Source organism: Halichoeres trimaculatus, unplaced genomic scaffold (genome assembly GCF_033239565.1).
Source record: "Halichoeres trimaculatus isolate MK-OKI-2021-1 unplaced genomic scaffold, fHalTri1.1 fHalTri1_scaffold_10, whole genome shotgun sequence".
Taxonomy (NCBI): Eukaryota; Metazoa; Chordata; class Actinopteri; order Labriformes; family Labridae; genus Halichoeres; species Halichoeres trimaculatus.
The window spans coordinates 32,891,619-32,917,187 of NW_027437187.1; the positions used below are offsets into that span (position 1 = coordinate 32,891,619).

General features: G+C 41.3%; 1 protein-coding gene across 1 annotated transcript; it reads right to left on the minus strand.

The window, feature by feature from the left end:
- Positions 1 to 1,747: 1,747 nt before the first annotated feature.
- On the minus strand, positions 1,748 to 24,375 carry hyal4 (hyaluronidase 4). The gene is made up of 4 exons (XM_074677984.1): positions 24,252 to 24,375; positions 5,174 to 6,163; positions 2,890 to 2,979; positions 1,748 to 2,555 (listed from the first exon to the last, which is right to left on the minus strand). The coding sequence occupies exons 2-4, from the start codon at positions 6,128 to 6,130 to the stop codon at positions 2,055 to 2,057; spliced, it is 1,548 nt and encodes a 515-aa protein (XP_074534085.1). The 5' UTR covers positions 6,131 to 6,163; positions 24,252 to 24,375; the 3' UTR covers positions 1,748 to 2,054.
- Positions 24,376 to 25,569: the final 1,194 nt, after the last annotated feature.

Sequence of the window (25,569 nt, forward strand, 5' to 3'; positions counted from 1 at the left end):
TTGTTTTATTTTCAGTGGAAAATGCGTTCTTAGACTTCATATGAGCCACATTCGCCTGACTCTTCCAGAAAAATGTCATATTTCAAGTTATTTAAAGACAAAAATGGGGTCTAAACCACTTGCAACAAGTGAAAAAAATCTCTGCCAATGGAACAAAAGAAAATTTTCTCATATTAACACATTATTCTAGTTTTCAGCAAATTTTTGGCAACTTTTCTTTTGTTTCATTGACTGTTTTTTTCTAGTTGTTACAAGCAATTCAGAACTCATTTTAGTTAAAAAAAAAAAAAAAAAAAACTTGAAACAAGATGAATGTGCTCATGATAAGTCTAAAAGGACATTTTTTACTACAAATCAGACAAAAACACTTGATAAGATTTTAGTTTTTTTCCAGCGTGGGTTAACCCAGAAGTTGCTGGAAGGATTGTTCACTGCACAAAAAAAAAACAAACTGAAATCTAATGAAGTGTTTTTGTCTCATTATCAGTAGAAAATGTCTTTTTAGACTTAATATGACCCACATTCACCTGACCCTTCCAGAAAAATATTATAATTCAGGTTATTAAAAGACAAAAATGAGGTCTGAATTGCTTGTAATAAGTAAAAAAAAAAAAAAAAAAAAAGAAAAGAAAACTGCCAAGGGAACAAGAGAAAAGTTATTTGTATTAAGACATTAGTCCAGTTAGTCCAAAGCAAACTTGAGCAAATGTCTCTTGTTCCATTGGCAGATTTCTTTTTAAACTTGTTTCAAGCAATTCAGACCTAATTTGGTCTTTAAATAACTTGAAACAAGACATTTTTCTGGACTAACCAGTTGAATGTGGCTCATGATAAGTCTTAAAGGAAATTTTCTACTGAAAAACAGAAAAAAACACTTGATAAGTTTTTAGGTTTTTCCAGCATTGGTTAACCCAGAACTTGGCAGAGGGATTGTTCACTGTAAAAAAACTGAAATCTAGTGTTTTGTCTTACTTTCAGTAGAAAACGTCTTTTTTGACATGAGTCACTTTCACCTGACAGGTCCAGAAAAAATTGCTTGATTCAAGTTGTTCAAAGTCAAAAATGAAGTCTGAGTTGCTTGTAATAAGTAAAAATAATCTGCCAATGGAACAAGAGAAAAAGTTACTTGTATTAAAGACTTTTTTCTAGTTTTGAGCAAATTTTCGAGGAAATTTCTCATGGTCCATTGGTTGATTTTTTTTTTTCTTTACTTGTTTTAAGCAATTCAGACCTTATTTTTGTCTTTACACGCCTGAAAAAAGACATTTTTCTGGACTGCTCAGGTGAATCTGGCTCATCTTGAGTCTAAAAAGACATTTTCTACTGAAAATAAGACAAAAACAACTGATAAGATTTCTGTTTTTTTTTCAATGTGAGTTAACCTAGAACTTGCTGAAGGGATTGTACACAGCAAATATCTGATATCTTTTGAAGTGTCTTTGTCTTATTTTCAGTAGAAAACTTTTTTTTTGACGTAATATGAGCCACATTCACCTAACCAGTCCAGAAAAATATCTTGTTTTAAGTTGTTTAAAGACAAAATTAAAATCTTGTGTCATTGGCAGATTGTTTTACTTGTTTCAAGCAATTCAGACCTAATTTTTGTCTTTGAACAAGTTGAAATGAGACATTTTTCTGGACTGATAAGATGAATGTACTATCAGGTGTAAAAAGACATTTTTTTTACTGAAAATAAGACAAAAAATACTTGATAAGATTTCCGTTTTTGCAGTGTACAATCCCGTCCAGCCTTTCGAAAATGTTGCAGGGCAGAAAGAAGATGGGTCCACTTTAGCCGCCATGAACTGATCTAAGATCAGTGGATTAAAATAGATTGTTTGTCAACTTTTGTCAAGTATTCCCCTTTAAGTCGTTATATCTGTACTTCAAATAACAACCAGAGTCGTACATGTATTCACCATCAGTGATCTGAAACCACATCATGAGACACTCCAACAACATGATGCTTCAGTCTGTCTTTACTTTAACTGAAGATGTTTCAGAGTCTGTGCTGAAAAGTAGCCTCCGTTCACGCTGTCGACTCCTTCCTGTCATCATACGACGGTTTTTATAAACGATAAATTCAGGAGGAGCAGCAGCAGCAGCAGCTGGAGGCTGTATCCTGTCCGTGCTGCTTCACTCTCCCTTCCTTCCCACCGCTCCCCCTGCTCATCCTCCCACTCTGTCCTCTTCCTCTCCTTCTCGTCTTCCTCGTCCTCCCCCCAAGGCCCGTCGTCCTCCTTCACGATGTTGATGCTGTCGCAGCGCTCGCCCTCGTGGCCTTCGTAGCAGTGGCACCTGAACCTCTCTGTCAGCAGCTGCAGCTCGTGCTGCGAGTGCCACCCGGTGACGGTGAAGTCCCCGTCCCCGGAGCGCCGGATGCGGTAGCTCCTGGTGGTCAGGTGGAGGTAGTGGTGGGCGAGGGGGTCCCTGCGGACGCAGCGGCCGTTCCCTTGGCAGAGGAAGTCGCTGCAGACTTCGGCGGCTCGGGTCACGTTGGTGATGTACTGACCCAGGCGGTGGTTGAGGAAGGCTTTGACTTTGGAGCAGTTGTGCTGAGGAAACAAGGAAACAAGGACATGTGAATGTTACTTCTTCTTCTCTATGCAGACTGATGGACTTGTCAGGCTTTCAGAAAGAATGCATGATAGCTTTTAAAATGTGTGTTTGTTGTTTGGAAACCACTCTCACATACTCCACTCTCTGATTGTCTGTCTGCGTTTCCTGCTGTGGTTTGTTTGGGTCCAAAATAATCAAGAAGCTCAGGAAAGAATGTTTTCACAGTAAAGTTCACAACTTGACATCAAACAGAGAGGTTTGGAGCTGAATCTCTGAGCTGGGGTCAGTTTTTTGGAGTTAAAGGATGGATGGATTTGGGGGGACTCTCACCCTGGATGAGGTCAGGTTCAGGTCTCCCCAGATGACGAATCCTGCAGCTCCGAGCGCAGCACTCTCCCCGATGGTGTGAATCAAGTCTTTCTGCAGGAAACACACAAACTGTCACACACACATATTTTTAAAACACTCACCACCACTCACAGAAACTCCAAAGCTTTGAGAAAAACCGCTGGTTATTTTTTCTGACCGCTGGTTGGGTTTCTGCGTTGATTGGTATTCTTGTTGTTTTGTTTTGTGTCCTACTTGTGTTTTGCACAAAATCACATTGTAAAACCTTATTTTTAAAGGTGTTTTACAAACAAAAGTGAATAAACAGTTATTATTTCTGTCTTAAGCAAAGACGAGAACAGGACTTCCACAATTTCATGAAACACAGTCATCAAACAGGACAAATACAAGATCAGTATTTGACAACAGATCTTCTCATTATACACAGATGTTTTCAATAAAGTGTAGAACAAATACCAGCTGTTCAAAAAATAATGTTGATAATCTATACTGGACAATTACTGTCAACATCAAAGATCAGTGAAGAGTCACTGAAGTCACATTTCAGCAACCTTTTATTAGAGCATTTTAACTTTTTATAACTTTTGAATCGCACAATTTTGCAACTCTGCATTGCAACTTTAATCTTAAAATCTGTTTCAACTTTTTTCAATTTTTATTATTAAATTTAATTATTTTTTTTAAATTAATTTTTATTTTTTATTTAAATTAATTTTTATTATAATTAATTTTAAATTAAACTAATTTTTATTTTAATCAATTTGAATTATGTTATATCTTATTATTTTCATTCTGTTTTTTAATTGAATTTTAATTGTATTCTTTGAATATGTTTTCTCTGGAAGGCTCTTTGAATTGCCTTGCTGAAATGTGCTATTTAGATAAACTTGCCTTGTCTTGTCTTCTTTTTCACATAAATAAAATTATTTAAAAAAAACTGTTGAAAAACTCAAAAAAACTCAAAAAAACTCAAAAAAAAAAAAACATTAATTCTAACCTAGTTTACCAACATGTTTCTAAGGTTAGTTATAAATTCTGAATCTGTAGACCTGATGGTAAAGAAACTTCAGCACATCAGGCCTTTTGATCGTGACCGAGCTGCACTTCAGCCCTCCACCACTAGATGTCAGTATTCAGCTCATTTATACAACAACCTGTGACCATCAGAGGCAAGGAAACAGAGCTTGGAAGGAAAATACTTCTATTTATCAGAGACCTGAAATAAACTTTGAAAAGCTGGATCACTTTAATGCAGCTTCTTAAAATACTCCTGACCTGTTTTTCAGGACAGTGTTGATGATTTTTACTTGGATGTAATTGTTTTTTAACACCTTTCAAGTGAGCAAGGACACATAATTAGCACATTTTAATTTAGAGTGTTTTCATGGTGCTAAAAGAGTGACTTGAATTTGTGTCACTCAGTCTCAACATCAGCACTATTTCTGTTATCCAGTGGTGTGTCTTTAGTTATGTTTGCAGTTCCACGACAGTTGAACAAATAAAAAGTGATTATCACTTAATGTCCGATATTAATAATAGCCATCACCTATAAAAGATAATCCCCTACCTTGGCAAAGGCAGGTTAACCTAAATCTACACAGCAGCATCCTGGGAAAAAAAGGACTTGTACAGTAGAGTAGCTTATGATTATTCAGGCCTGAGCTCCTTGTTTGTTAAATATCAGCAATTTCTGTCTCTCCTGGAAGTGGACAGAAACATAGATGTGAATTGTATCAAAATTTGCCACGACAAGTTATCTTTTTTGGTTTGAAATCACGACCAGCTCAACAATCTGTGCACCAGGAGGGGAAACCATGAGGGGGCAGCAGCAGCTGAGTCCATAGGGACTTGGCTTTGTAACCAGAGAGTAGCTAGTTTAATTCCCGGCATGGATCAAGATTGGTTGCTAATAACTGGTGAGGTGTTAGCATAATTTGAGGTGTCGAGGTGCCCTTGAGTGAGGCGTTATGCCCCCAAACTGCTATGTGAAACCGTAAATTGTAAATTGCCTGATTGTCGGAAATGTTGTTGTAGACATGCTTCCCAAATCAGCTGAGTCTGCCCCCTTCAGAGAATTAGAGACATAAATTAGAAGATTGCCTTGCCTTAACTCAGTAATTCAGAAACTTTTTGATGCCATAATGACTTTCAGTAACTCACCCAACACTGGTCAGGATTTTCAGTAAATCTTCCTTAAGATATCAACTCTTTTGTTGTGCATCAGTGCAATGACAGCAAAAACACAGGGAGTTAAACTCTTTCTTACTGCAGTGAGGAAAGTCAGCGCCTCGTCCCTGTAGCCCAGCCTCAGGTACACGTAGGTGGGAAGGTCGTACTCCTTGGAGGTCAGCGAGGCGATGCGGAGCGACTCTCGGATCCTGTGCTGGGTGAAGTGCAGGTTGCTGATGCTGTTGGTGTGACTTTTCCTGATGGCCACGGAGGGGAAGAGCGCCGTGCTGCTATTCCACAGCCACAGCAGCTCGTCGTTCCTCAGCCTCTCCAGCAGGGGGCAGAGGCCCGTGTAGTTCTGCTCGTGCAGGTTGTAGTTGTGGCAGTCAGGGTAGAGGTAGTAACCCCAGTGGCCGTTGGGGCGGAGGCGTGTCCCCAGCTGGATAGTCCTCTGCATGAACGCCTTGGCGCTTTTCTCAAAGCGCCGCCGTGAGAGCTCCTCCACCTGAGCGTCCGTCACATTGATGTACGCCTTAGCGGTTAGCTCCTTTGACTTACGGCGGTAGATGTCCTTCTTGTGCCAGTTACGGTTCCACTGAGGCCGCCAGAACTCCCAGTCGATGACAGCAAGACCTCTGAAGTCCTCTGCAGGGATGAAGTGGTTGATGTCCTGGTAGGCCTTGAACAGGTGCAGGTCCAGGCTGCTGTTCTGAGGCAGACCGCCATGCACGGCCACGCCCTCTGGCGTGTAGTAAGGATAGTAACCCAACCTGTTAGCATAGAAGATGGTGACATTCTGTCCCGTCCAATCAGCTCGAGGGCTCCCACGGATGTGGAAGAGACGGTCGAGGTTGGTGGTGACGTTGTACTTGATGGTGCACATGTCCAGAGGCGCATTCCAGGCGGCGATGAACGGCTTTCGACCAATCAGAGGAAGCTTGGCGGGTTTTTGACCGAAAGCGGCGTGGAAGAGCAAAACCAGCCAGGAGCAGGTGAGGGCGACAGGTACCACATGCTGGGAGGAGGATGTCCCGCCCACTGGCACCACAGGCATTCTGGGGATCAGGAGGAGCAGCTGTCAATCATCCTACAGAGAGAAAGACACAATTGGAAATGAGTCTGTGACAACTTCCTGTGTGTGAATTTTTATGTAAGAAGACCAGATCAATTTATCTTTAGAGGGGGTTTCATATTAAGAGTGGAGTCGTCAGCGTACAAGTCAATCTCAATCAGATTAAGGCCTGATATTTAAGTGTCATTTCTTCAAATGCTGTACTTTTTGAACACCATTGCTCAACCAATGTGGTGTCTTCCAGCTGCCACAAAATGACAATACTCCTGGGATTAAATGGTATGAAACCTGAATCTTTAATCTGAGGTTATTGTGTTAAAGGGTTACCAGGATTGTCAGGCTTTCAATCCAGACTCTGGCTCCAAAATTGTGTCACCTGTTAAGTGTGCCAAGGCCTGTTTTTGAGGTTACTTTCTGTCTTTTTTGTCGAATGAAAGGAGGGGGAGAAAAATAAGCATCATTAGGAAATATTAGACCCCTCCTCTGGCGCCACCTTTTGTTTTAAAAAGCATAATCCCAAACCTTAGATTTCCATGCACGCCCTGAGAGGCGAGTGGGCGAGATATTGGCTCACCATCTCCGCCGCTGTAATTGTTGCGTTGTTGAAATGTTTACAGAGAAACCTCCAGAGATGCTGTCCTTTCCAAACACCCCAGCGGTTGTTTCCTGACTCGGGGTTAAGAAACTATGGCATCATGTCTCCTGCAGAGTTACACAATGCTGACAGCACACGCTGCGGAGACTCTAAAATCTGATCCTGTAATGACAGAGTGACGTTCTCAGCCCGTCTGTCTGGATTACATTGTTTTAATTGGATGAATTTATGAATATTGCAGCTGCATGAGCTCAACATCAAGTGTCCTTGATTCTTCTGTCGTATGAATAAATGTCTGTTTAACAGATCTGTCTGTCTGTGAGTGTTGGAGGGTTTCACTAACAGGACAATAGAGGATTGTAAAAAGCTTCACATTTGCTTTCACATGTGATTTTATGAGCCGATAGATTTTCCTTGAAGTCTGAGAAAACATCTGGAATATTCAGGATAAAACCAAACTCTTATTTATGAAACACATGTTCAAGTTTAGTTTGAAACTTATTGAATGTTTCAACAGTTTTTCAGACCCCCAGAGTTGGACAGACTTCTAGGTTGACTTACGAAAACAGCAGCTATTCTGCTTGGACATCTTTTTCTACAGTTCTACAGTTTCATTTAGCAGACACTGTTGTCCAAAGCGACGTACAACACAAGCTGGCATTGGCAATTATTTAGAAAGCAGTACTACAAATTAACTAACTACAATTAATTGCTGCAACAATATACTTCAACCTTCAACAACATTCAGTAATTGGTGCTGAAATTTCTCTAAGAGCTGAGTCTGAGACCTTCTGACTCATTCTACCCCTGAGGAAAACGAGGAGAAGGCTCAGATTAAGGGCCTAAGTGTTCCCTGAACAGATGAGTCTTCAGACATCTCTTAAAGTAGAAAGGGACCCTGTGGATCATTTAGAGTTAGGTTATTCATTCCACCATTTGGGAACAACAGAGGAGAAGAGTCTGGCTAGAGATTTGGAGCCGCACTGGGCTGGGAGCACCAGGCGTCTTTCACAAGCGGGACCCAAGGTAGGCAGGAGCCCTTCTTGAGAATGTTTAGTAAGCCAGAAAAAAAGCTGGTCCGGTTCGGTTTGGCACGGTTTGGTACAGTTAAGCGTGATTTGTTTGTGTTTCCACAGCAAACTGTGCCCTCTCATGGTAGGCAGCGTGTAAGCTGGATGCCGAAAGCTGCATCTGTTAAACAATAGTGTGAGGCCGTAGCAGCACGACACAGTTGCTAATAAATCCAACGAAGAAGAAAAACGCGACACAGTAAACAAAGAGCATAGATGGAAAACATCCAGCATTTCGTCCTCTCTGTGATTGTCATGTAGCTCTTTGATACAAAGAACAATCAAGCTTTGTTTCAGAGAAGTCTGTGTGCCACCAGGAGAAATACAGCCGCTGTCGGGGTAAGTGACGATTCTTTCGACCAATCAACGGTCTGCAGTGTTGTAGCTCCACCTTCCGAGAGCGGATCGGTCTAGTCTGGCACCCATACAAAAGGGTCCCAAAAAGTGGGACGGCTTGTCTCGATTATTTGGGGATCTGTCCCGGGATAAGTCAGTGGAAACGCCACAAAATGCGCGCTGTACCGAGAAATACTGTTGTCGCTTTTTTGGGCTGGTTAAAGACCAGATGTGCTGCTGAATTCTGGGTAATCTGCAGAGGTTCTAATGGACACGCATGGAGGCCTGTTAGGAGGAAATGAATATGTGTCTTGGACAGAAATTATTCACCAAGTATTTTTTTAATTGATAAGCCTCAAAAAGACCAATTAATACCAATTAAACAGCTTATTGACAAAAAAAATTGAGATCCAAACACTATGAAACATTTAACTTATCAGCACTGCAAAAAACTGAAATCTTGTCAAGTGTTTTTGTCTTTTTTTTAGTAGAAAATGTCTTTTTAGACCTAATATGAGCCACATTCACCTGACGAACCGAAAAAATCTGCCAATAGAACAAGAGAAAACTTACTTTTATTCTAGTTTCAAGCTAATTTTTTTTTTTCCATTGGTAGATTTTTTACTTGTTAAAAGCAAGTCAGACCTTATTTTTGTTTTTTAATAACTTAAAACTCAGTTTTGAGTCTTTTGTTATTATGCTAAGCTCTTGGAAAAAGAAGTAGCTGTTGGTTGATGGTGTCTCCAGGAATCCTAAACTTTTATATCTTGCCCTCCAGACCACTTCAGAGACCCAAATAGTTCCTGGCTTCCCTCCACGGCAGCTAAAGGTCAGAGGTCACAGAGAGGAAGCCAGTTGACACCCAGAGGTTAGAAGCAGGGCTTCAGCTGCTCAGACAGCTGCTTTTTCCCCGTCCACATGTAGTCTTCCTCTGACCAGAGCTGAAGCCTCAGGCCACAATGACAGACCTCGCTGCCAAATGTCTCAGTGAGGTTTAGAGCTCGCTGCATCTCTGTGTCCCATTTACCAAACATCCAACCAGAGATCAGACAGACGGAGCAGAAAGACGTCTGAAATCATTCTGGCCTAGTTTCTCTCTGGACCAGATCGTGAACACAGATCAACAGGCAGAGGAGGAAACATACCCAGAAGTTTGTTTTTGCTACCTCAGCATGAGCTCTTTGTGTTTACAAATGAAGTGAGCCAAACTAGCGCCGTGTTTCTACAGCATCCCTGAAAAGAGAAACCAAACAGTTGCTCTCGAGAAAGAAGGGAAGTGTGAGGTTTTCTCTCACAGATGAATAAGCCTGGATGAAGGTCATCACAGTCTAGAAACAGTTTTTTGGTGAGAATTAGATTTTCACTCCAACTCATCAACATTTCGATGATTACCTCCGCCAAGGAGGTTATGTTTTTGAGAGAGTTTGTCTGTCTTTACTCAAAAACTAACAAACAGATCTCGATGAAATATTCAGGAAATGTTCAAAATGGGATAAGGAAGAAGTGATTACATTTTGGAGGTGATCTGGATCACCGTCTGGATCTAGGACTTTTTTTAAGGATTCTTTATCATTGTGAGATAGGGCTGTTTTCACCATATGTGTATATAACTCCACGATTAATGATCAGATTGCTTTGCAAAACAATACAAGACAAGGTCACCATAATTTCTGACAAATGTATAAGTACGATCCAGATCCTGGCAATATTCTGGATACTAAGATCTGGAATATGAAATATGTACTGGGTCATCATAGTTTTCAACACTGTCAGGAAACAAATTATCGTACAAACCTGCAGCTAACACCAAATTGTAGCAAATAGTCTGCTGAAAGGAGGTACAACATTAAAGTCGGCCCAAGTGTTGGTGACAATCACAGTATGCTTGGTGGAGGTCTGTTGTGATTTTGCACAAGTTTTTTTAAAACTGAGCCAAACATATGTGTTTTTTTTCAGTATGTTGTAGTTTTCGGTTCATTTTCTCTCCGTCTCTCGTGTCAGTGCTCTTTAGTACCACCCTGAAGCACTTTCATTTCGGTTTTCCTCGTTTTCTTTCCTATCTGAGTTATGTCGGTTTGGAATCAAAGTCTCCCCCCTTTCTTTAAATCTCTGCCAGTTTTCCCTCTCCACGTTTGGGAATAATTTCACTCAGTGAAAACAGATCGTTTTTCAAAGCCAGCGCTAACAGCGAATGTAAGGATGTACGGCTGCTTAATGGGGCTCAAACCGCTTCCATCAGAGGCCTGGCAGAGAGCGGAGGAGAATGCTTGAGTTGATGGCGGGAATGTTTCTGATTATCCTCTCTCGAGGTTTCAGAGGAAACAGAGAAAACAACTTTCTGCTGATCCTGATGAGGGAACATGAAGGTGTGACAGATTGGCCACTTTTTATCAGGTATCACACTGAGGTTTGAGCAGAAAGTTAAATCACTGCAAACTTCTGCATGAAGCATTTCAAAGTTAATTCAAAGTAATTAAAATCAATCAGCTCATAACGCACAGCTTTTTAATCCATGTGCTTCAAACTGTGAAACAGACTTTTTTTTACAGCTGCTTTCTCTTTTAATCCTCTATGAAAATGTTTCCCAACAGACAGCCTTTCAGAAGTACCAAATATCCACTGGTTTTCATTAAAAGTTTCATAAAAAGAAAACTTAGGGCTGATAAGTCATACGACAATAATCTTATCAGTTGTGTTGATTGCAACCTGGAAATGTCAGATGTGCTGCTTCTGGTCCCCAAAACATAGTACATGTAGAAGAGTTTCCCCTCTTTTTGTTGAGCAAAGTTGATGCAAAACACAGTTAAAATGTGTCCAAATACTCAAAATTGATCACATAAACAAATAAGCTGCTTTCATTTATTTACCTGTCAATCTAAAGCTTTCATAACCACAGACTGAGCTGCGTTTTCACCACAACTTCTTCGTTCTAACCATGTGAACCATGTGAAAATGCCCATAACTTCAATCTGTTTAAGGTGGACACTCCAGATTTTGTTATTTAACTGACCAATAGTCAGAAACCACAACAGAGGGAATTAAAAAGCCACTTGCTGCAGATATTGATATCATAGACATTTCTGCTGCTAAAGTTAGCATGGGATGCTAACTTCACGAACTGTTGGATAAAAGTCTGAGCCCCCTGTTCCAGAGTCAAGCTGCTCGAAAAGCTTTTATGAAGCTGTAGCATTTTGAGATCTCCAGATGAGAAGAGCTTTATAAATTGAATGTGTTATTATCTATTGATTATTATTACAGTAGTGGATAAAAAAAATGACTAAAATGATCTTATAATCTATTCTGAAAACAACAGGTAACCGATGTTCAGAGTAGCCAAAATGTGGGCACAGTTTTTGATTCTTGTTAGAAGTTGAGCTGTTGCATTTTGAGCCGTCTGAAGGCGGTGGATGGATTTCAGTAATCAAGGTGAGAGGAAATAAAAACATGAAGAAATTCTCTAAATCCTCAGTTTATATTATCGACTTGACTTTCACCATATTTCTGAGTTAATAAAAGACCGGACAACTTTTTTCACTTGCTGCTCAAAGCACAAATCCTGATCGAAACTAACTCCAAGATTTCAGGCCGAGGGTTTCACACAGTTAGATAAGTCCTTGAGATTTTTCATGATCAGGGTTCCTTTGGCTCAAGGTCCATTTGGTACCATTTCAGATTTAGTATTGTGGAGATGCAGCTAGTTGGTGGTATAATGAAATTGATATAATGGTACTCTTAATGGAGTATGCTTTGTGCTTAAAATTGACCCAATGTGAGGAGGGGATTTGAAGTCTCAAGGTTCACCTTCTACATGACTTATCAATATGTAATTCTTCTTCACCATATGCTCTGCACTGCTTACAGCTGATGGTCTTAGAGGCTACCTTTAGGGTTACACTTATGCAATCTTGTTTGCCACATTGTAAATATACTCTGTTAACATGAATAAAGTTGAGAGAGTTGGTGGACTGACAAAGCACTTGTTTGCTATCTCCTTTCTTTCTCCCTTTGATTAAAGATTTGGGCTTGGCCCAACTGAGAAGCTCCTGTTTTTATTTGGACTAGGCCCAACATCGAGATCTCTACTGTTTCACTTGGGCAAGGTCCAACCGAGGAATTTCTAGTATAACAGTTGGCTGCTATTCATGATTTGATTTTTGTAAGAAACTTGTGTAAGGTTTTAAAGTTTGTCTAGTCACCAGCTCTGATAAAGTCGGGTGTCATCAGCATAGAAATGAAATTTGTCGCAGTCAGGAGGGAAACCAATGTGTGGGGCACACATAGGGATGGGTACCTTTCACATTTAAAACAATACGGTACCGATGCCCGGTAACTGGCAATCGGTACTGGTACTCAGTGGTACCAATTTTCTGTACTTTTTTGTGTTTATGTGGTAAAAAATATAAATTTGTCTAATAATGAAATATGAATGTTTTTTAATTTCACATAATTATTCTTCAGTGTATAACCTTGCAGTGCTGTGTTCATGGTCAGCATGGAAAATTGACTATTCTTCCACTCCCTCACAGTCACAAGGATGCATTTAGGTACCTAAACATGGTACCTTTTGATTTTAGGTGAATCGGTACCCGATACTTTTGACGGAATTTGTTTGGTACCTTTTAAAGTACCTGATTCGGTACCCATCCTTAGGCACACACCCAAAGTGCCAGACCAATGGTGCCCTGAAAGTCTAACAGCTAAGGCTAGGATGGAGCAGTTTTTAGTTTCTGAAGCAAAAGTAGAGTTACAGGATGTTTCTGAGAGAAAAGTCTGAATGGACAAAAACTGTGAAAGGATCTCAAAGTTTAGTTCAGGAGGAAATTTAGCGCTGTCTCAGAGATTCAGTGAAAGAAGCTGTCAGCTCTGAAATTAAGGAAATTTCGTCTTTATACGTCAAAAATTATGACAAAAGCTTTGGTTTACCTTGTCTACTGTTTGTGTTTGGTTGGTGACGGCTCCAGGAGGCGATGTTTTTGCGCTTACAGCCGTCTGAGTTTCTGGATTTCACTTTGCTTTTTCTTTTGGTTTGTGTTGTTAAAACCTCCTGTAGATATTTTAATGGGATGTTCACATAGTGAGACCTCTCACAGTCAGGTTTGCTGAAAGTTTGAGCCCAATACTTGGTTGTAACAGAGCTCGATGTAAGATCAAAGAGTCTTTTCACACTCAGCAGGTGAACTTCAGTCAATAACTCACAGAGTTTGGAGCTGTGGTGAAATATTAAAGAGCAGAGCTTCATCACATGCAAAATAAATGGAGAGTCAGATACTTGCAGACGTCTTTCATCTACTCGTCTCGTGATCAGTTAGATAAACATGTATCTCTGCTGTATTTCATGTCAGGACTGTCCCCTGATAAGTGCTCTCTAAGTGCTCTGATAAGTAACTCCCTGTTGAGATAAGTGGGAGGGAGGTGGGAGTCAGATCCGGACCCAGCCTTTATTTGCTGAAGTCGGAGGTTGTTATAAAGACCGGTGGGAGCGCTCTCAGATGAAACGTGTGGAGTTCACATTTAGTTCACGTTTGGCTTTGTGTCAAAGTGAATTATTTATCCAGAGGAGCTGGGAGCCCAGGGCCGGTCTGGCATCGATTAAGATAAGGCTTTGTTGATGTCTGTGGTTCTTGTGGAGCAGCTCCATTCATTCAAGAGAAACAAGGGAAAGGAGGGAGCGTCTGATTTTTGAACTCTCTGGTGGAAAATCTGGGTGAGTCTGGAGCCGGGGCTGCCAAGGATTGGAATTTCAACAGATTTCTGGCTTCACAGCGACGCCACCGTAGCAGATTGATGAAGGTTAAAGATCTGACAGAGGAAACACAGGAGGAGAGTTTGTACAACATCCCTCTGAACAGCTGCTATCAGATCAGCTCTTATCTGAAGTGAAGGAACACCAGCGTTTATCTTTGAGGACGGCCTGCTGCTGTTCGACCTCTCCTCCTGGAAAATTAGCGAGTTCACACCCTAAGAAAACATATTTTAAGTCGGGGAGTGAGTGAAGCCGACAGTTTGATGGAGGGAGGAAAAAGAGGAGAGTGCCCTGAGGGATGCCAGCAGAGGGAGAAGCCTGTCGGCTTGATGTTTGGGAATCGAGCCGAAAACCCCCGATGGAGGCCGAGGGGCAAGAGCCAGGATAACAGATTCCCTCACATTCGCCATCTGGCAGGAAAATATGTTCCAACACCGACCGGACGTCAGCAAGTCATGTTACCACTGCATGAAAGCCTCCGAGCCAAGAGAGCACCGAGCGTTTCTGCTTCCACTGACCAGAAATTCAACCGGACTGTCGACCTGAATCTAGATGCATAAAAATTACACACACTCCCTTCAAAGTTGCTCAAAAAAAGGAAAAATCAAGTTTAATGTAGATCAAACAACCAGGTTTGTCTGGGTGTTCCAGATGAAGACATTGTTACTCCCATGTTGCTTTGTTTTTTATCTTAATGGGGCTTAAATGGTCGATATAGTGAAAGGAAAACAGTCAGCATTGGTTGGTAGTTAGAGAGGATGGATGTGTCAAATAGACACCAGATTTCATTCAGGAGCCAACTTAATACAGATATAAAGTAGTTTTTCACGCTAAAACCACAGTAGCTTTCCTAAACCTGATCCAGCCTGCAGCATACTAATGCTAACTGGTGCAAGGCCAGATGTTTCCCCACAAGGTGAGGAAAAGGAGGTGAGGACGGCGTGTTCAACTTGTCCTGCCATCCATCGTTATTGGGAATGTAAGATCTATCTCCAATAAGATGGACGAGCTAGCCGTGCTAACCCAGCAACAGAGAGAATACCAGAAGGCAGAGTAGCATCATGCTATTCACAGGCATGGCTAACAGAGCTAACACCAGACACCAACGCCACATTGGAAGAGCTTCACCTGCTGCGGAGGTGGGGGCTGGCTGACTAGACAATGATGGACACGCTGTCAGCATCTATTTTCTTATGGAACTTTTTGCTCTTTCTATACACTTTCTTACTTTTGTTTTCTTGATTGCTGCTGTGACTTCTCCTGAATTTCCCCTTGGGGACAAATAAAGTATTTTTTATTCTATTCTATTCTATCCACAACTTTTTTTTTTTCATTTTTAGCACTGTTTGTTATGCACCTGCCTCACTTTCATGGTGTAAATGGTTTAGTAGACAATTTTTTCAGCGCGCATTTTATGCCGCTGCCACTGACTTCTCCCGGGACAGATCTCCAAATCACCAAAGTGAGCTGTTCCACTTTTTGGGACCCTTTCACCCCGACAGCGGCTGTATTTCTCCTGGCGGCACACAGACTTCTCCAGGGTTCCTACAGCTCAAGGCAAGTTAAATTTAAGACTTTTTTAATGACGTTGGAAATCAAATTTAAAAACAAGTTGACAACGAACCACAATTGAAACAAACAAAAATAACAAACAAAAACACCACATGAATTACCTGGGTTGGAGGCAATTTTAACCCACTGTTAATTTTACATAAAACATCACTTTTTACCTTTTTTTAACCCAATTTTTACAACTTTATGCCTATTTTGCCCCATTCATCTTTTTTGGCCACTGTCACAACCATTTTTGGAATTTTTACATTGTTTTTGAATTTTACTGTCAAATTTAATTCTCAATTTTGCTGCCATAATCAATTTTCCTAAGCCACTTTTGGATTTTTTTGCCAATTTTTCCTCATTTTTTTCTCTCTCCAGGCACCCTAAGTAGAACCAAGTCATGCGTCTGTTTTAAAAGCTTCTGGTGCAACCAGATCACCGTTTTGTTAGTTCGGCTATTGTGAATACGCGATGTTGCCACGAGAGTGAATCAGGAAATTATTTAGAAAAATAGATAAATGTTACTTAATATTTTTTTTTACTTCAAACTAACATAAATCTTATCAATGTGTTCAAATTAAAAAATTTAAGACTTTTGAAATTTGGATTTAAGACTTTTTAATGCCAATTAAAGCCTTATTCTTAGAATTATGAATTCAATGCCTTTTAAGACTTTTCAAGGATCTGTGGGAACCCTGTTCTCTGAAACAAAGCTTGATTGCAATTTATATCAAAGAGCTACATGTCAATCACAGAGAGGACGAAATGCTGCATGTCTTCCATCTATGCTCTTTGTTTACTGTGTCGCGTTTTTCTTCTTTGTTGGATTAATTAAAGGGGTAAACTGTGTCGTAGCTGCATTTCTATTGCACCTTTTCACAAAATAAAAGTCATATTTCTGAAGTGTTATTAAAGTACAATTGCACCTTGCTGGTGTTTCTATTATGACTGCTATGCTAGGCGCTGCCCAAGTAGCTGCTTGTTTCAGCAGCTCTCTCATCTTTGTCCGTTTCTTGTAATTTTTTCGTCTCTTTTTCGTCATCTTTGTATTTGGAGTTGATCATCACTTTGTATGGTTCATTGTCGGTCACGGACACCAAACTTTTTGTGGCTTCGGCGGTATTTTTTACTACTTTTCTCCTGTGTTTGTCTGGAGATCCTACATGTAACCATGGCTGCATTGTTTACATGCGAAATTAGCTGTTAGCAGCCTGTAGCATGTCAATGCTAACTAGTGTAGGGCTTGATGATTTCCCTTGAGCTGAGGAGGAGGAGGTGAGGACGACGTGCTGGTTCTCGGATGTGAGCTGGGAGGTGACGACGTGGACCTGTCCTTCCATCCATCGTTGTTGGGAACGTGGGATCTAGCCCCGGGGGATGGATGAGCTAGCTGTGCTAACCCAGCGGCATCATGCTGTTCACGGACGTGGCTGACGGAGCAGACATCAGACGCCGCGACACATCGGAGGAGCTTCGCCTGCTATGGGCAGACAGGATCCAGGAGACAGAGACTGAACAGACTGCTGGGGAGGCTCAGTCCTGGACCCTGTGGAGGTGGAGACTGGCTGGGCTGGAGAGTGGTGGACGAGTGGTGGATGGGATGTCGTCATCTAATTTCTTATGGACATTTTTGCACTTTCTATATTCTTTCTTACTTTTGTTTTCTTAAATGCTGCGGTGACTCCTGAATTTCCCCTCGGGGATAAATAAAGTATTTTCTATTCTATTCTATTCTATGACTAGAATTGTGCACAACTTGAGAAAAACAATACATAAAGTTTTTGAACCAGGCTGACCATTTTTTCCTGTGAAAACAGCGTTTTTTGGCTTGGTGTGTATGTGACTTTGGGACATACTAAGGTCTGTAGTAAGAGGTTAGAAAGAAGACAGGAAGGGCAGCGTGAGGGGTAGTAAGGTAAAGAAGAACTGCTTCGCATTCTGCGTCCTTAGATGAGAGGAGGAAGAGAAGAGAAGAAATCAGTATGAAGAAAGATGTTTTCTGTTGTTTTGTCCCCCAACTTTTATTATTCTCATCATCCAGATCTACAGACACATCCTAACTGCATTTCTCTCCTCCAAATTCCCCAAATAAAGAGGAAGTTGATGATGCTACAAACCCTCTACATCCTGCTTCTACAGGTGGACGTAGAAAACTTTCCTCTGACCGACTGACCAAAGAGCTGTCAGGCCTCAGATTAGAACAAACTATTTCCAACATCTCACAACTCTGACTGTATCTCAAAACGAACAAATGTTCAACAACTTGTTGACAGTCTGTTCTGTTAATCAGCTGTAACAATCTGTAGTCAGGCTGCCTGATGCAGACGTGTTTCCGTGACAAAGAGAAGGTTTAATCCTCTCTGTATCACGAATATTCAGATCAGATTTCAGGCTTTTTGAGCCAGGAGATTTGATGGATCAACTTTCATGGATTAACATCATCAGAGTGATAAAAATGTATATGCAAAAATGTGATTTTGAATGGAAATGTGGCTTCATTTGAAAGCTGAGTCATGTAACTCTTGGCAGTTGTAGCGATGAACAGCAGCTTTGCATTTTCATTCAACAATAGAGTTTTACAACACCACATCTTTAGCCGTGTATTAAGACTGATTTATTCAAACAAGGAGCTTTCCTGAACCACCAAAATCCCCCAAACTGGACCATCTTTCCTCCTCCATCATCACTTCAAACACCCAGTAACATGACTCTGCAGCAGGACTTTCCATGAATCACCACAAAGCTGGTTAGCAGAGTTAACCAGAGCAGAGAGAGCCATCTTTAACAAATAATCCTGGTGAGTGAATGTGGTTGTGATTCATGTTTGTCACACGAGATCCTGAAAACAAAAAGCAACAAACAAAGCAGCAGAAAGTTCGAGGACAGGAAGCAAAGAGTCTGAAATCTTTCCACCAGCGGAGCCAGATTTAATCACAACGCTGCGATCCGCGTGCCAGGACGAACATGATTGGTGAGTTCTGGTTTGAGGTGGATTTGTCAGATGGAGAAAACAGACGGATGACCTCAGAGGAAGAGAGACGACAAAACTAAACGGAGGTGAAAATAATGAAAGGGACCATGGGATATTTTTCACTCTGAGCTTTCCTGAGAGTCTTTGTTTATCCTGATGCTGTTTACTTTTCCAAAATATCCCTTTGTTTTCAGCCTCTTCCTGATGGAGTTCTGGGCCAAAGTGACGTCTCTGCAAACTGTCTGTCAGGGAGCAAACTGGAGACAGGAAACGTTGAGCAAATTTTATGATTTTAGTTTCCAAAATATTCACGTTTAGTAAAACTTTCAGGCATGTTTTTCAAGACAACTGACCTCAAACAGGCTGTGAAACATTGTTTTTACATCATGGAATTAGTGCCAAAAATTCTTTGTTTTTGCCGACAAAAATCTTTAGCTCCGTTTTTTTTTATTTGCATCCAAGTGTCTGAAATGTAATGACGACGTTGTTGCATTTCATTTGTGCAATCAGTGTTTTCACATTTTGTTAAAAACAATAAATTTATTACATTAGTCTGACTAAAAGTGGATATGTAAACACACATCTTAGACTTGATCCAGGAGTTTAAGTCAGATTTCTCAGGGTTGGATTAATATACTCAGATAATATACTCGGGGATGGGTTTTTTTCTGGTATTTTTGCACCTCAGTCGGACCCAAACTGGTCGAGGTTTTCTCTAAACAACCCAGGAGTCGGGCAGCAGAACTGTGCAGGAGGAAGTAGCTTTGGTACACAAACTGTAAACAGAGGAAAACGAAGGAAAACAAACAAGCTGAGAGAGAGTTTACCAGTTATCCTGTTTGTTGATTGTTTTGAGTGTGTTATGTAATAGGTTCAACTGGAAGATGGTCAAATAACAACTAGCTAAAACAGGGAATATCACCACCTGGAATGGATTTTTCAACAGATCCATTCTCACCTGGTGCTTGTATACGAGGACAAAATGACTGTTGCCACATTTCTTGAAGAAATGAAGATCCCTAAGGTCACCAGGTTACTCAGGGTAACAATGGTATCATTGGAGGCAGTCTTATACTGTTCTGATTTTATGAATTAAGTATCTTAGGACTATTTTTGTGATTGTTTTTGTCTGTTTTTGGATTGAGCTATGGCTGTTTTCTGACTGTATGTTGCCAGTCATCGGTACCACTGGCCTGGGTATGCCTCCGTATCTCCTTAGAGCAGCTGGTGAAAGTGGCTGGGGACAGAGGTCATTGGTCTTTGCAGATGACATTGCTGACCCTGCAACGCAGACCCAGATAAATGGTGGAAAATGGATGGATGGGTAGAAAACTTTAGGGACTCTTGGCCAAATTTTTCTTTAACTGTAGTTGACAGTGTGGGTACACATTTGTTCATTCATTCATTGTCCATACGGCGTAAAGCTCATTTCTGCTCAACGTTACGTATGGATTCGAATACAGACGGAGACTTCTGTTCGTGCTCTGCATTAATTTCAGTGGCGATTGCTCTAAGACTGCAAGGGAAGCTCAGCTTACCCTAAAGTGTCCCTAAAAAAGTGTTGATATGTTCTGCTGTGTGTACATTTCATTGACAAAATATGAGCTAGAATTCCTTCATCTTTTGTCCAGAGTCAGCTCCTATCACAGGTAAATGGCTCAACCTCCTTTTCATTCATCCCCACAGCGTCTCAGCGCTTTAACACAGTCAGACGCTGAGCATCTTCTGACTTCAGCAGGGAAGCGTAGAGTGGGTTGTTCCACTGTGGAAACTGGACGGTCATTGGATAAACGCTGGGCTTTGTCCCGCCCATCGGACGCTCAGCGTCTCTGGGGGTCTATGAGGCAGTGGGCTGGCCTGGACGCTGGGCTTCTGCATGATGATTGGATGATCTGTCTGAGGCTGAATCCCTTTTTGATTGACAGTGAAATTAGACCGGTCAGCCCTTTACAGGAGCATCTTCTCAGTTGTACATTTAGTTGTTCTGGACTGATCCGATGGCTTTATCAACCCCCAACCTTTCTTAAAAACGACGAGCGTTGTGTTTAAAGATTCTCTCTCTTTTCACCAATAAGCAGCTACAGCTGCAGAGCTTCTCCCCCTGTCACTCACACTTACAGCCTGTCGTAGTTTTACGTAGCAGCTGCAGCTGCTAACAAGCTGACACGGAGGGTAGAATTTCCGTTTAAATAAATAAACAAATTTATGATGTAGGCAGGAAAAAAATGAGCTTCCCCTCCTTGACTGACCAGCAGCCGCCAGTGGTCCATTTTGTTCGTATTTCTGCACGTTTCTATGAAGCTTACGGATGATAAAATCCAAAACGTAACAAGTTGTTACACTATGTCTCAGCAGTCTTAGGGTGAAAGCCCTGCTGGTAAACATGCCGATCAAGACAATTAAAAAAAAAAAAAAAAAACAATGACAGTTTATTTGTAACATGCAAAAATTAGAAAGAATCTATCTTAACACCAAGCCTGGGCTGATTTTATGGACATGAATCATTGGGATGTTCTCAGAGAAATGTCATCACCATGAACATCTTGGAAAATCCGCCTGTTGCTGGTCGTCCACCCACACTTGTGTAAATCAGAGCTTCAAGCTTTGTACATTTGGTGATGGTATCAGCATGTTTGTTTTTCTGCGTGAGGCTGAGCAGCTTTGGAAATGCTCATAAGCCTCTGCTCTCATGAGAACCATGATAATTATAATAATTGTATTTGTGCAGAAGTTTTCTAGGTAAGGTAACAGTGTGCTTTACAATAAAAAAAAAAGCTGAGTGGGAATAAAAACAGAAGAAGAAAAAAAGCAAAATTGAAATAAAATCTTGGAATAAAAGCTTTAGCATAAAAGTGTCTTGAAAGACCAGACAGACTTGTGCTACATGTGTTTATCACTTCCTCACAAACAACTCAGAGCAACATGCAGCCAGACGAGTTTAAATAGATTATGTAGATTATGTCAGTCTGTCATTCCTGAGGCTGAACCTGCCGCAAGAAGATGTGCAACAAAAGAGGATGTGCAACAAAAACAATCACAGCGCACAAATCCTGAAGCCATGAACACGAATCAAAACAGCGTAAGCATGAATATCCAGTTTAAGACTCAAGAGGCAACAAAAACAAATAACTAAAAGATTATTCAGTTTAACTTTGACATATTTATGCACAAGTTTTGAAGATTTCTCTAACAAAATGATTTATTCTTGTGTACCACACTGACACAGCCGCTACTTTGACTTAAAGAAATGTCTTAGTAAGAAAAGCAAAGCAAAAACACAAACTTACCTTTTTGCATGAAAGGGGGAAGGCCATCCTAAAACCGTTACACAGCAACGGTTGCAGGATGAAATTGAAAGGTATTGTTGCGTTTTGGCCTCTGGTTTACACGGAAACAGCATTTTAGCTGACTCAAATAGAAACTTTTAAAAATGGCCTCCAGAATGGATTTTTTACTGTAACACTGGCACCACTGTTGCCGTGTAAACAACAAACTGGAGTTTTTAGTGTAAATGCTAACTCATCTTCATGCATTACACTTTCATCGTAGCAACTTAAAATGTCATACGCAAACAACAAAAGCAACAACAACAGCAACAACAGTAACAACAATGGACTACGGCGTTGTGCTTCAGTTGCTGAATCTGCCGACTGCCTTCCAACATGTGCATCCGTTGCACCACTTTGTACTTCTGCTCTGTTTTGTTTATTAGCAGCTGGCTGGACTTCTTGGTCTTGGTCCATGGAGGGGTGTATCACTACAGTTATGTCGCCAACTACAGGCCAGGCATGCATATTACAGCATTTTTAGTCCCTCAGCGTTTCCATGTAAAAGCAGATTTTGTCACTGCATTTTTTCCTGTTTTCAGGTGAAACATCCTGTAAACGGCCCTGAGAATATCTTATGTGCCAGGCTGCAAGAGAAAGAACACGACTACATGATCATTTACTGTGATAAGTCACACACTAACAACCCCTTATGTCTCCGGATATGTATGGACTGGACTTCTTAAAGATGCTGTGAGGAGGATCTGTTTCAGTTGCACTCCCTCGCCACCTTTTGGCCTGGAGTCTTCGCACACTGTCATAAATTACCTTTAGCAAAGTGTGTGTTTGTTTTGGAATTAAATGGAGATCAGACCGAAACACTTTTTTTTTTTTTGTTCAAGAAAACTTTTTACTGGATACAATGTGCCGAGGTAAGGTATTTATCAGTACAGTTACGTAGCGCTACGGTTTGAAACATGATATCAAGCGGACATTGTAGCAGCCGGCTGTATGTAGTGCTATCGGCAGCCCAGTGCTCTTACATATCTGTAGGCTAACGTGACAACAAGTGAACACTGTCAGTTTGTAAGTAGTTTAGTAGCCGGCTATATGTAGTGCTATCGGCAGCCTGGTGCTCTAAGACATGTCTGTAATGTGTAACGCTAGTGAATCCTGGTTATGTCCTGCCAGTCATCTACCAATCAGAGCTAACGTAACCTCACTCTTCATTTTATTGATAGACTCTCAAGTTTGAACAGACCACTGCAGAATAACTGCTGCTGTTTGAGCCTTTAGCTTGTTTATCTTTCTCCTGCTCTTCTGTCCTTTCCTGTCTGACAGTTAGGCTCCAGTGTCCACCATCACTACATAATTAATCACAGAAATCATTTTCGTTAGAGAAAAACACAGATCTCTCTTCTCACTGCTAAACTTCATCAGCTGGTGTGGTGTTGTCATAAAGACCTAGATCCAGTCCTGCTCGACCCCATCGGGAAGCTAAGAAGTAGCATTTTAAAATAAACTGCAACCTGTAATATTGGTGCTGATAATCTCGTTTTAAAGTGTGGATTACAATCAGGCACATATCTAGAAAGGAGACTTTTTCAAGATCACTTTCAAACCCCTCACAGCCCCTTTAAGAGAACTATGCATCCTGAAGAGCTACATGTTTTTTTGCTTTCTTTCTGTCAGCATAAGTCAAAACTCTTTGCAATCTTCCTCTTCCTTTTTGGATTTCGATTACAGCTGCATCTTTTCAATTTCGATAAAAAGGAACTGAAACAACTACAAGGTCAAGAGGTCACTTGAAAAGTAAGCTAGCTGCCATTAATGCTGTTTATTGCTACAAATATAAGAGTCCTCCTCCAGGCCGAGCACCCCTCAGATTACCTGCAGAGCTTAAAGAACAATCCTGAAATCCTGTCAGCTTATCCAGCCTCTGATCCTTCACCCCTGTCACTTTCACTCTGTGTGTGAGTGTGTGTGAGTGTGTGTCTGAGAAACATCAGCCTCCCATAAACACAAAAGAGCTTTTTATAGCCGCTCTGATGCTCCAAAAGCTGTGACCTCCCGTGTTGTCAGCTTTTCTCACACTTTACTGTAAGTCATTATGAGTCACAGCATCTGCTAAATGACTGTAACTGTGCGTAAATGAGACCTTTAAAGTCCACATTACTGCTGAGGTGCAGCTTCAGAGCCGCCTGTCGAGTAAGGAGTCATTTCAGATCTCAAAACTGAGCCGCCGTGCAACAAATTTCAAAATAAGAGAAACTTTCTCAACTCGCGTATTCTTCAGGGAGGGCAAACATTCCTGGCATGACAGGGCACTCCTCCTCCTCCTTCTCCTCCTCCCCCTTCCTGCATCCCCCAAAAACAGACGCACTAACCATGCTGTAACACCCAGGGTTGCCGCCTCCCTCGGGGTTTAAAAATACACTTTAATTTCCTCTTTGTGCAGCCGAACAGAAGCTGAACAGAAGCTGCAGAAAAGTCTGGCAAAAACAGACAAAACATGCTGTGTGACAGTGCCTGGTTCAAACTTTGATCACGAGAGGAGAAGCTCACCTGTAGATGCTGCAAACCGACCAATAAGAAGCAGCCTGTTGGGAGGTGGGGGTCTCTGGTTCAGGGTCACAGCAGGGGTCATGGTGGCCCTCTGCGCCGTACGTCCGATCGCCTCACATGCATTCCCTCTGTCTGAAACACAAGCCAGCCGTCCACACTTTTATACAGCGCGAGAGGAGAGGAGAGGAGAGGAGAGGAGAGGAGAGGAGAGGAGAGGAGAGGGAGGAGGGATCGTCACCACCACAACACAGCGATTAGAGAGCAGGCAGGGAGGGAGGGAGGGGGCTGAGACACAGAGAGGTTTTAAATCCCTGAGAGTTTGCTGAGCTCCTCTGAGGTCTGATCCTCTCTGGAAGAAAAGTCTGAACTCATCAATCAGCCTCAGACAATAAGACAGACGTAAACAAACGAGTCAAACAAAAACAAAACATGAACATGTGAGTGTTGGTGTGATCACACTGACCTTTCCTGTTTCAGACCTTGACTGAATACAAGTCCAGATTTGTCTCAACTTTTACAACTCTAAGAAAGCCTTGCTCAGCGCTTGTTGTAGTGGGAAAAAAGACATTCAGAGAAGCTGTGTATTTATTCTCTTTTTGTTTGGATAATTTTTTAAAAAGCTTGTATGAGGTGCTGAACCATCGCTGTGTCTCTCAATCTTTCATCCCTCTGGTGTTGTAGTTGTGATAGATGCTCTCCTTGGACATTTAGATCAGTACGGTTTGGTACGGTTCAGCTTGGTTAAAGGCCTTTACACACCAACAGGGACGCAAATAAATGGCAGAAAAGTCAGTCATATTCTCCTCCAAACAATGTCTTTGTAATCGTTGTCTTTGTAGATTTTATGTCTTTTGTCGAAAAAAACCAGGTGCTGGGACACGAACACAATCAATGTTGTACGTTCTGATATGTGACTGTCAACAACAAGCATTTTGATTGGTTGGATCTGTACTGATAGCAAGCGAAACTTTGGAAAAAATAAAACTCACAATTTTTCTAAGTGACAGAATGCTTCTGGTGTGATAGCTTGCATTGAAAAACAGTGGCGCACACTGTGTACCCTGCTAATAAACCCAACAAAGAAGAAAAACGTGACAGAGTAGACAAAGAGCAACGATGGAAGACATCTAGAAATTCATCCTCTTTGCAACTGGCCTGTGTCGCTTTGTTGCAAGGTACAATCAAGATTTGTTGCAAAGAAGACTGTGTGCTGCTGGGAGAAATACAACCGCTGTCGGGGTAAATGACGATTCTTTCGACCAATCAACGATCTGCAGTGTTGTAGCTCCACCTTCCGAGAGCCAATTGGTTCAGTCTG

Excerpts from the sequence above, each read along its gene's own strand:
- hyal4 (XM_074677984.1), bottom strand. The coding sequence starts at position 6,130 with ATGCCTGTGGTGCCAGTGGGCGGGACATCCTCCTCCCAGCATGTGGTA. Across the intron at positions 2,980-5,173 it reads CGCTGACTTTCCTCACTGCA|AAAGACTTGATTCACACCAT; the intron begins GTAAGAAAGAGT and ends TGTTTCCTGCAG. Across the intron at positions 2,556-2,889 it reads TGAACCTGACCTCATCCAGG|CACAACTGCTCCAAAGTCAA; the intron begins GTGAGAGTCCCC and ends TTGTTTCCTCAG.